The following is a 12321-nucleotide window of genomic DNA, read 5'->3' on the forward strand; positions in this document are numbered from 1 at the left end:
ACGTACAGTAAGCTCAACAAAATGTTCTGTGGATGGCATTACAAATGCCACCTCGAAGACGAGTGCAGCTGATTTAGGGGGCTAAGTTGCATGTCGATCCTGGTTATGAGGCCTTGTTCAGCCACCTGAGCACGAACATGTTATTCTGTACAGCGAGTGTAATTGCCTAGATCAAGGTTACAACAAAATGCAACAAAAAGACAAACAGATCTACGTCTCTCTGCTCAAATAAGCAATGGGTGGCTTTTTTTTGGTGGTTCTGAGGTGGTATTCAAAATGCAACATACCCATGACAAGGCCCAATCTCTCTTCAGGAAGACCACTATTGACTTCCCACAAAATGATATTCAATCTACCGATTACAGAAAGATAATTGACTTATTTTGCCCTCAAACCTGGATCTCAAATCATGACGTTCTAATTGTCAGGCCTGATTCACGCAGCATTTAAGATGAACTTTGAGTGAATCTCCCGCGCTTTGCGTGACATAAACCACGTTCACGTTTCTACAAGTTTGGGCCTAGTTTACATCTATGCTAGGCCCAAATTCTCTATTCAGGCAAAACCAAACACTGTACAAAACCTTCCTCAAAATCATATAACAACATTTTATCAATAATCATCATCAGCCATGGTAAATCCACTGCTGGATGAAGCCCTACTCCCAAACCGATGCCAATTATAACAACTCTCGCGATTTTTTTCATTAACTTCACTTGCAAAAAAATGGTGTTATAAGGCCCCTAACAAAACTTTAAATGACCTCTAAATATGACATCAAAACCAACCTAAAAAATGCGAATCGCTCGCCTCGTGCCCTTTATATTGTTGCCTTGCGTCGCGATACAGCCGTGGAAATGCCATCCCATTCTTCTGGTCATCTCTCGGTCACTTCCAGCTTGCTAAATGTCGCCAATGACGTGCGAATTAAAAAAAAACGTTGTTGAGCTCCTCCCGCTTGGCATCACCCCGGCCCTGCTTGGCTGCCACTTCACGTAGCGATTTTTTTTGCAAAAGTTCACTCTTGGCAGCTTCGCGGAACATTCACATTCCACGCCCTGACGTCACTTCATTGAGGCTGGAGGAGCCCGTTTGATTTAACGATGCGCACTGAGAGGTATTGTATGAGGCCAGCGGAAGTCAAGTGCTTCTCAACTACGACGATATTTCTCAAGGTGGGTGGCCTGGATTTCCGCAGTGGTCGTCCGATCGTAGAATTTCCATCATCGACTCTAAACTAAAATTAAAAAAATATTTTACCAGGTAAGGCCCACTGATCTACATATACAACTCGTTTTCAGAAGCCACCTGGCCACAATTGATAGCCCAATTAAGTGGCTTATCATAACGTGGAAATTTACTGCAACCAAATACTCTAAACGCATGTTTCTAAATGTGGAGGGGGAAAAAGCGGAGGACCCGGGGAAAAATCCACATGACCACGTGGAGAGGCACGTGCAAACTTCCAATACACGGGCGTCAGGGTTGGGATCGAACCCATGACCTCCTGTATACCTGGTGAAGTAGATAACATCTCGCCACCGCGAATCAAGGCTGCCAGCTGTGGTGAGCACGGCCATAATGCTCGTTTGAGCAGGGAGACAATTTGATACCACTTCATTTTATTCGAGGGGGAAGAAAAAAACTGCAGGCAGTGCAAGAAATCCCCCCCTGGTGGGGATTAGGCCGACGCTTTTCACGCCAGCCCAGACATCTCGGAAGAAGTGGGAGCACCAAATACGTTCAATAACGTGGATGGACACATTTGTGAAAAGCTGAGGCATGAACGAACGTACGAGGTGTTCCTGGAGCTGTGATTGAGAGCTCACCTCTGACTTGCCCTTGCTGAAGCATGAACCTTTGGTGGTCTCTGTGCAGCTCCATTCAGTAGCCTGTGAAATGGATAAGTAGAAGCATTATTCTTCTTGGTTCTTTCGGTAAAGTCACGTAGAAGGGAAGTAATAAAATAATAAAAATAAAACATAATAAAATAATTGTTATCAAGCCCAGGATCTCACACGCACGCACGCATACACACACACACTAAAAAACGATTCCATGTATAACCTTGTGAACGGCTGAGGCAAACGCTGTTAGCGAGCACCTATTAAGGGGCAGCGTCACACACAAGGGGGCGGTGTGGTCAAAACTCAGCCCAACTGCATTTGTTTCCAGAGTGTTTACGTTTACACACTACATCAGGTACTCGTTCAAGGCGAAGTGAACGCAGCGGAGACCCAGGACGAGCTTTGATATCACTCGCTGCTGGTCTTAGTCAAGACTGAGAATCGAACTCTAGATTTGCAGTGCGGTGCATGACCCATTGTAGCATCACTATTAAGAAAGACTGAGATCCCCCGTATAGCCTTAACATACTGTTTGGGAAAGTGCTTTTAGCGAGCACCTATTAAGGCCAGCACGGCACACGAGGGGGTGGGTAGCCAGCACCATGCCCGGCCGCGTTTGACTCCCGAGTTGCGATGTTTACACACTGCACCAGGTACTCATTTGAGGCTGAGTCGACCTAGGGGAGGCCCACGTTCGGTTCAGATAATCGTCACTGGTGGTGGCCACACAAACACTCACGGCACACACAATGTAGGTGCTCACTGCCAGAAAGTTGACGATTCGACTGAATACCCTTCATTTCCACAATTTGGTGAGATCCCCATTTGGTCCGCTTCACTTTTAAAACGTGCATCTCAAAGTCCAATTCAAACGCTGCATTAAGCTCAATTTGGCAGAGCAAGGCATTATCCACAGCGGTACGAGCAGCAGGGGTCATCAAGTAGCAGTGTCTTCATCCTGCCAAATTTGTTGCTTGTGAAATGGAAAGAGTTTAAAATGTAACTTAAATGACTCAAGACTAAAAGATTCTTCAAATTGCACGAGCATGGGCCATATTTGAGACGGCAATATTGCCAATGCGCTGTAATTATGGGGAAAGTCAGATGTAATGGAAATTTTGGCGTTCGTAAAACGTTACAGGCAGAATGTGGAAAAATCCGTCTGGATAGTACGGTGGCAGAGTGCGCTACTCGCAATCTGGAGGATGCAGAGTTCAAATCCGGGTTAGGGTTGGACTCATCACATCATCCTCTTAAGAAGTGATCAAATGGGTACCACTCTGCGGGGATCTTCAACAGTGGCTGTCTAACGCCTGGACTGGCCCCTGCCATATGAACGTGGAATTTCCACCACTGGCTCAAGGCCATCGACAGAAACGAGCACCATCTCACGCTTGAGGGGAGATGCACTTCGACTTGTGTTGTGATCCACACACGTCATGGAGGTTTTTTTTTTACAGCCACGTTACAAATTGTACACTTTCAAATTATCACATTGTCACGAGATAAAATGTACATACGTTGTAAACACAATGTACTGTCAACGTTTTCGTTGAATTCAGTTAAACGGACGTAGACAAGAGAGCATGATGAATGATGATGATGAAGGTGGAGCGGTGATTTGCGCAATGCACTGTGAAGTATGAACCCTGTTACTCATGTTTCATTCCCAGCCATCGCAAACATCCGTGGTGAGTGATATCTGAACTGGTCCTTCGCTGCACTGACCAGCGCAGCGAAGTACGGTCAAAACAACCCCTCCCCGCCCCGCGCGACTGAGAATGCGCGCGGAAGCCTTCACCCAACAGTGGGTTCACAATGGGCTGTATAAACATAAGCAGTTATTCTTTTAAGAATGACGAAAGCATGCGCACACAGATGGACGGATAGATTCATATTGACAGACACAGACCACAAATAACACAGACAGGCGTCAAGCTAATTGCCAAACTGTTAAACGGTGAAGTGCTTTTAACAACAAGAACTAAAAAAAACACCCCACTGATATTAAATCAAGTTGTTCACTGCCATGGCACCGCACCTGTGGACCACGTGGTCACATAAAGAGAAGGTAAAACGCAACCAGCTGAGCCTTGGGGGCTGGGCTGCGTGGATATCGCTGCTCACAAACAACAGAGCCCTTTTAACTCTGGCCAGGATTCGTTGGCGAGTGCGTGGCGGCGTATTGCTTACTGGCATCGCAGCGACATGAAAGGAGCACCTTCATAGCGGCGTCACGCGACGCAGATATGCTGCGCCACCATCCAAGCGGTTATTTATTTATAACACACGGGAATTCTACGGATAAGCAGCATTCTGCTGTTCCCATTTTGTTTTAAGGCCGGGCAAATGTGTATTTAAAAAAGTATATAATAATGCACAAGTGACCTCTGCTGTAATGTGCGAGGCATGTGAGATTTTAAAATGGATTTCGAATAGGGCAATTTTAATTCAATTAAATGAGTTGAAAATGTACTCCAATAAAGTGGAGGCAATTGCGAAGCAAATGCAGTTTTAGCCCTGGCAAGGAACAAGGTTGAATGAACGTACTTCAGCAAAGTGATTTCACAGAGTGCCATGTGAAGCCGTTCTTCAGAAGTCAAAAGTCAACGCGCTCAAGTGAGCATTCGGGCATCGCCCATCTCCTTTCTGTGACATCGAGCGAGCCATGGGCGAACATCCACATTCCCATGGAAGGGGGCAGCCTCTCTCTTGAGTACATCGGACAAACCGGTACGCGATTTTATCTCTCCCAGAGAGAGGATGATGTGCTGAGTTGACACTTGCTGGGATTTCACTTGGCAGCGTTCCGATTGCGAGTCGCGTTCGCTCTGCCACAGGGCGCCCACCTGGTTGAGTGACCTCATAAAGTAAGGAAATACACTCGGTGGACTGTTATTGCGGAGTCATTTACTGCTCCGAGCTCATGCCCGTGGACCACTCACAGCAGGTACGGTGACATACTGTTGATTCCCTTGCTCCATACCAAGGACCTTGCGTGTCGAACGCAACGGCGGGTTTTTTTCGTGCGAGGGTCACATTACAAAGCACCCCCAGCCCCTTAGGACTCCAATAACAAGAGGGAGGGGTGAGGCAAGGGGGGGGGGTCCTAACCCTAACAAGAAGCAGCAAGTGTAGCCCATCTGGCGAAAGAATGCCCTTCGCAGTACACAGGCAAAGGTCTCCCGTATAGCCTGTTGGGGCAAGTGCTGTTCGCGAGTAGCACCTATGCATGTCGTCACGGCCACACTAGGGGGTGGCGTGGTGGTCGCCACCACTCGTGACTATGTTTACACACTGCACCAGGTACTCATTTGAGGCTGAGTCTACCTAGGGGAAGCCCAGAACCGGTTAAAAAAATCGTTACTGCTGTTGTCTGTGAGCGAGATTGGAATTCCGGTCACCCGTTACACGACCGCTCCCCAACAAAGACACGCGCAGATATGCCAATGCACACAGGTGAAAAGTATTCAGACATTCGAAATAAAACGAACACACGTTCCAAAAAAAGGCCTCGGTTGCATTGTCAGTCATGTGCTCATACGCTTATTTGCTTCACGTCACGTTATTCTTTTCTGCAAGCCAAAGAAGCGGAAGGTTAAAACGCTCCCGTCTTGCAGTGACCGGGGCGAGTCGCGGTATCTGGGTCGTTTGTCATTGTTAAGGGCGGGTGAGGGTTTGTCTCAGTCGTCAAGGAGAGGTCAGAGGCCACCGAGATTGCACTCTGCTCTGCTAAGGACACGGAACACTTTTCATGCGAAGGTCTAGGCTGAGCCAATTCCATCCATTCACATACAAATTGGAGCATTGCATTAGGGTCTGAAATAGCTCACACAGCATGGTGTGATGAGTGATTTTAAATCATTCTTACGATGCATATCAATGTGTGTGTGTGTGTGTTACGTGCGTTCGTGTGTGTGTGTGTGGAGGGCAGTGGTGCGGTGGTTAGCACAACGCACCACAAACCCTGTGACCTGAGTTTGATCCCTGGCTATGCACAACATCAGTTGCATTTGATATGTGAGGCTGTCCTGGGCTACAACTAGGTAAACTCAACTCACTTGATACAGCTATCGTGCTGTGACGGTTCCACCTGAAGACGGAAGCTTGTGTTGCCTCCGGAACGTCGTGATTTTTATTTTATTTTTATTTTAATTTTATTAATTTTAATTTTTTTACCTACGTGACTTTACCGAAAAAACCTAAGAATGTGAATATCAACCTAATGAATGTGGCGTTGTGTATAAACATCAGCACTGGGGCTGCTAGTTGTGGATCTGACCAAACCTCCCTCGTGTGTAGTGCTGGCCTTGATCGACAGACACTAACACCACTTACTTCTTATAGCCTGCAAGGACATACTGGGAAATCTTTGTCTTTTATAAACTGTACAGAAGAGAACGTGGAAACGTTGTTAGAATAGTATATGCATTATCTATGTTATTCTGTAATAATTTTATATCTAGCCATGTGGCACTCTGATGAATGAACTCAACTCACAATGAAAAGGTTAAAAGGTCAATCAAATGAGGACACTACCCCACGCTTGTTTCAGAAGGGAGATACTTTGACTCGAAATATATAAAGTGGATTCAATTTGCGAGTTTCAATATTTAAAACCACTGCTTGTTATTCTCACAATCTGGGTTGTTAGTATTACCACTAACGTAGATTTACTGAGAAAAGCCTCGCGGAGTCAGAATAATCTCACAAATCTTAACGCCTGTGATATTTTGCCAATTACATCCAGAGTATATAATGTATTCAATGAGTCAACAAAAGTGTTAGCGCTTTTGCTGATGGGTTTTTATCAAGTTAACAAATGAATGCTTATTCGTTTTTTTGTTACACCGTATGAAAAGCCAACGTAAAAAAGAAAGTCCCTCAACAGTGTTGTGTGATGAACCATGGTTAATAATGGGAGGGAGGAGGCCCTGAATATAGGTTCAGCTGCATAGACTTAGCATTAAGTTATTACCTTTGAGGTTTCTGAAACTTTCCCATTTGCATAGACATCACAATGCATCAGTGTCACCATTCACTTTCCTGAACTGAACAAAAAAAACCAGACTTAATCTCCCCGACTGTGCATGAAAGCAAGATCTACGTGCACGTGATGCATAATGGGTTTCTTTTGGGTGAGGTCGTGCAAGAAATGTGTGCCGTAAACCCTCCTCCACCCAACGCAGCCAATTAAGAGACGTGTCGCGTGAATCAAACGTGGCAAAAACGTGTGTCTGCTTCAGCAGCAGCGGCGGCGGCGGCGGCAACGGCGGCGGCGGCGGCCACCACGGGTGTCGTTGTCGTTGGAGAGGAATCTCACAACGCCATTTAAATGGGTAACCGACGTTTCGCTGGAGTTTGCATCCGGCGTCGTCAGGTTTAACAGGAGCTCAGATCTCACGACCGAAGCCCAAAGAAACCTTTTAGGAATTACAATCGCGGTCGTGAAAGTCTACGTATGAAGGGCGCTTCAAATCAATGTTAACACTTTGGAGAATTTGCAACAAGACCACGAGAAATGTTACTCCGGGCTCTGGAGACCACCTGGAGAAGATTCCAGCACGTGTTGACAATGATGACGAACAAGTGACTATTTGAAGATATTAACATACATTCGTTATCATGTTACAGTATATAGTCCATTTTTTTACATAAAAAAACGAGAGTCCCATATAAGTGTTTAAAAAAATTTAAGCACCCTGTATTTCTTCCTTAGATCTCCTTTTGCGAGAGGGATGTATCATTACAATATTTCATGGTATGCTCATGAAATAAGGGCTTCGTTAAAGGAAGGGCTCGATCAATTGACTGGCTTGCCTGGCTTGCCAGTCAGTGCAATGGTGCCATTAACTTGCACGCACGTTGTGAATGCTCGGTTTAAGGATTGCGTCCGCAACATCGTTTGCAAGGCGCGTGCATGTTAATTCGCAAATGCACGAGCAACTTTAATACCCTGCGAATATTTACGAATTGCTCTCGAACGCCTCTGTTCTAGGGGATTTGATGTATGGGGCAAATGTGCAGATTTTCGCCAGACTTCTCCCTTTTGGTGCAATTTAAGAGAGACGCAGCCGAGACGCTGACTTTTCATTTTTGGCCCCTTTTTCATATATATCACGTAGTTTTTTTACATTTCCAGAGAACAATTAGCATGAAACAAACAATAAGCAAAACCGCAATTCCCTGTGCATCGGTGGAGCCAATATATAACGAGAGATTAAACTCTGCACGTGCAATTAGTGATATTTAAATTTTACAGATGAGTAAAAACCCTGTCAACAATACTATCCCCCCCCAAAAAATCTATAATCCCCGTAACAGTTCAAAGTCCATAAACATGTAAGCATCCTTTTCTGTTTCTTTCTAAAATGACATGCAATGTTACACGTATATCCTGAGCTAATTATTCTACCGACACTTTATATCAATCCAAATGGTTGCTATATTGCATCATAAAGATCCCACGTTTTTGCAGATTGTTTTCTGAGTAATTAAATGGAGCAGTGGCCACTGAAATTTGCACAATTCGGGCTGCGAAAACAGCATGCAATGTGGAGAACGTGAAGGAGCACAGTGGCAACATCTGTGATGTAATGCGCCTCGGCCGTGCAACGTGATGTCTCGCATCACAATTAGGGCTACAATCGAGGATCATCACACTCTCTCACGTCTCTCCCGTGAACACGCTGCTGTTGCGCTGTCGAGTAATTTCGGAACTTTTCCCATTGCCGGTCCTATGTCAGCAAAGTTGAAGAGAAATCAGAGCCCACGTATCGATCTTGCAGAGAAGCAATGCTGCCATTCGCAAGCAGCGTGGTGCTCGGTTTTTTTCTCGGGGCATTAAAAGCTCAAGCTTATCCGGGAATCCGATGCTTGCTGTGAGTAACGGGGTGTGCGGGGAAAAAAACACGCGCACGTGTCAAGTTTGTTAAGCTCGATTATGTGCACATAAAAGAATGCTCCCCTATTTATATCGTTCTCTGATCGGGCCAGACATTTGTGCGGCCGTCAACGGCGTCAAGTAAACAAAAATTAAACGCGCGAATTTGAACGACGCTTTTTACTCATAGAGACGCAAAAGCAAAAAACGTGCCTGGAGAAAACTCGGTAGAGGAAGGGTAAAAACGTTCGCTTCCGCGGCCGAAGCTCCACGGGAAAAAAATAAAAATCTGAAACGTGGGACAAATTACAAGCGTCTGCGATTTTACGGGAGGGGGGATGGGGTTATGGGAGGGGGGACCTCCCTGGCTCTCTGCTTTTTCCATCTCGGGAACTGCACTTTCAGTTGTCATCCTCGAGGCAGGATACAATTATCCGCCCCGAAATAAAATATTGTGAGTTGACAATGCCAGGGTTCGGGCACGGTTAGTGCTTGAACGGGTGACTTCTTGGGAACAACAGTTACTACTGAAGGGGTTGGGGCTGGCTGGCTGGCTGCGAGATGGCCAGGGAGATGAAAGTAGAGCAAGGGAGGGATTCTTGGATCCCTCAATGCAGACCTCTGAGTGTCTGCTCCGACAAGAAGTCAAACTCTCTTCAATGTAAGTAGCGAAACATGTCAACGTAGCAGGAAACCTACTGACAAGTTGTCGTGAGACTCAGTGAAATGCAATAATTATGTTATTATTATTATAGAAAAGTGTATATCGAAAATAAACGTTACATCACCTGGTATGTGGTCAATTAAACATTTACATTATTTGTCAATCTATAATTGTTTGAAGACCACATCACTATGTTGGTCATGGGGATTGTTCGACCATACCTCACCGTGCCAGTCAATGCCATTCTTTTGGTGAAAGTTTTTTTTGCATTTTCTCTCCCATCCCCCCGCTAGACATTTGACAAAACGCACCACATGGCGTGACTGCGCCGGGGGTTGAAATTGTAAAAAAAAAAGAGGATCGCCGAGTCTTTCCCATCGAGGCAGCGGGAGGTGGGAGCGTGATCACAAGCACCCACAACGAAAACGTGGTTTATTTTAATCCAGATTGCAAAACACACGCGGGCCACGGTCACTCGAAGGCGCGGTGCGTCCTTAGCGAATTTAAAATTGAGTAAAAATGGCCAAAACGCACGCGTGTGCTGTAATTCCCACATCGCAGCGAGAGCAAATCATCCACGATTTGAACATTACTTCCACCCCAGCCACACAACTTGTATGCTGAGGTGGCACAAACATAAAAGCTCCCATAACGTAGTTTTTTTTAATATATATAATACAGAAAGAAATAAACACAAAAAATGGCATCGCTAAAACAACTGCGTTATGTTCATCTAGCATGCACAGTCCACAGTTTTCATAAGGTGAGCAGTCAAATAAACCAATAAAACATGAAATAGAATCTTAGGGGAGACGTAATTACAATTTATTGCACAACTGTTGTTATTTTTTTTACCTTTTGCTTGTAAATGGAAACACCGTTGATTGTGTTTGAGTAGCTCTGCAATGTGAGACTGTGAGCCAAAGTGGGCTCTCCACCACCGTCTCAGAGCTGTGAGCAGGAGGGGAGCATCTTGCACTCATTACATACAAAGTGCCCGTCACGAATGAACCACGATACCCCGCTGATCTCGTACAAGGAGCATAAACCATCATCACGCGAACTCCGGTCACAGCATCGCACGCTTTCAGATGCGCTTCTTCTGCGGCCGTCTGGAACGCTCTTCCTTCTGATAGTAGGAAGCCACTGGAGCTCTGCAATTTTCAATCTAGATTGAAAACTCTTTTCTTTAGAACTACTTTTTGTGTTTAGGTTGTTGCCCTTCCCCCGCACCTCCGATTAGCACGGTTGGCTACGTGCACTAAGAAAGAAGTTCAACGTACATACATACATACGTGAGCAAGCAATTGCAGGGCTGCACCTTTACCGTTTATCGAATGGTATTCGTGTATTCTGTATATTTATTGGTACTCCCCAGAACAAATTGGATATTTATTTTAGAGGGCTTCTATGATTTGTAATTTTTTTATTGGATCCCCCTTGTTTCGTGATGTTTTTTTCTATCCGATAGCCACAATTTTCATTTCAAAATAGCTACTTTATACACATATATTCAGTGAATACAAGCCCTGCAGTGGGCTGTTTCAACGGCGCATTTTCATTACAAAGTTTGTTTAGCCTTTAAATCGTGGGAGAGTTTGGTTTACTGAAAACTAACGCGTTGTTTTAACGCAGCGGGATAGTTGCCCCACCTCAGAGCTTTATGATAATGCGTCAGTTGTGAGCCATCAGAATACTGATGCGTTGGAGTTGCCTGCTTCGCCTGATTTAAGATAAAAAAAAATGTATATACAGACACGTTTTTTATTTCATTACTGACACACGAAGAATTAGCAAAGTGGATGCTTAATGGCAAATTCGAATCATAATCGTCCTGTATTAATCCTACACCAACAATGCCACGTTTTAATGATCGCTGTGGGGCCACTTTTGAACGCACCATGTGTTCCGCATAAATAAGGCTTCTAATTTGCTCGGCACTGACGATAAAACAACAATTATCACGTCACGCCTCCAATCCGCGGCAGTCCGCTGTTACTGCCGCAAGATTGTGAGACAGATCAAAAATTGTAATCAACTACTTTCTGTGTGTGGTCCATCATTACCCAGGCCTCTTTAAAATTGGAGATCCCCCTCCCCCACATCCAGCTTCCTGAAAGCAGGAACCCCCCTACAAGCCACACCCAGTATGATGCAACTGGCGTAGCCAATGACATCACCAAGCCCCGCTCCATCACCTCCCGTCCAGCGGCACACATGGGAACAGAGGTGAGGCCTTTTTTTATCTAGCAAATATTGTCATGTTATGCGACACGTTGAGTCATCGACCCGATAATCTGAAGCGTAATCGATGAGTTCAGTTGTCAGATACCACAACTATATAATTAACAAACGTAAGTGGGAGGCTTCATATTGACTGTTGATGAAAATAAGCATTGGCAGGGTATGAGACTGGCGATGGAATGGCAACCAAAGGAGGAGACACTCTCGGGAGGACAACTATGAGATCAAAGATAGAGCGATTCGATCAGATAATATTTCAGGAGCGATATGGATTGTGGAATAGCAGGACCGCGTGGAAATACCACATTTCTATGGCCTGGGCCAGAATCGTCATAGAACGGCCACTGTTGATTCGTCACAAAGTAGTACTTTTTTTCATCTTAGCAGGGATGATGGGCTGTGTTGACCCCCAAATGAGATTTGACCTTGCAGTCCCCCAATTGCGAGTCGGGAGCTCTGCTAGTGCCACTTGGCCAGAAAAAAAACGAAAAGAAAAAATATATATATACTTGTAACAATATGGAATTTTGAATCTCCATATAAATGCATAAATAATAATTTGTGTTGCTAAACTGAAAGTATTAAATATATATTGCAACATCAAATGATAAGTATCGCGTGGCGTGCACTTTTAATATCCCGTTTTGCAAAACTTCATGGCTAATCTTCAAAACTGTGTGTGG

General features: G+C 45.0%; 1 protein-coding gene across 1 annotated transcript in view; it reads right to left on the reverse strand.

Annotated features, from left to right (window-relative positions):
* The window catches only part of LOC144721057 (semaphorin-5A-like), a 159285-nt gene that overhangs the window by 46702 nt on the left and 100262 nt on the right, over positions 1 to 12321 (reverse strand). Inside the window, exon 5 of the mRNA XM_078598373.1 lies at positions 1830 to 1892. Coding sequence (XP_078454499.1) covers positions 1830 to 1892 — 63 coding nt within the window. The remainder of the gene's footprint in view (positions 1 to 1829; positions 1893 to 12321) is intronic.

Source organism: Lampetra planeri, chromosome 10, assembly GCF_965212315.1.
Source record: "Lampetra planeri chromosome 10, kcLamPlan1.2.h2, whole genome shotgun sequence".
NCBI lineage: Eukaryota > Metazoa > Chordata > Hyperoartia > Petromyzontiformes > Petromyzontidae > Lampetra > Lampetra planeri.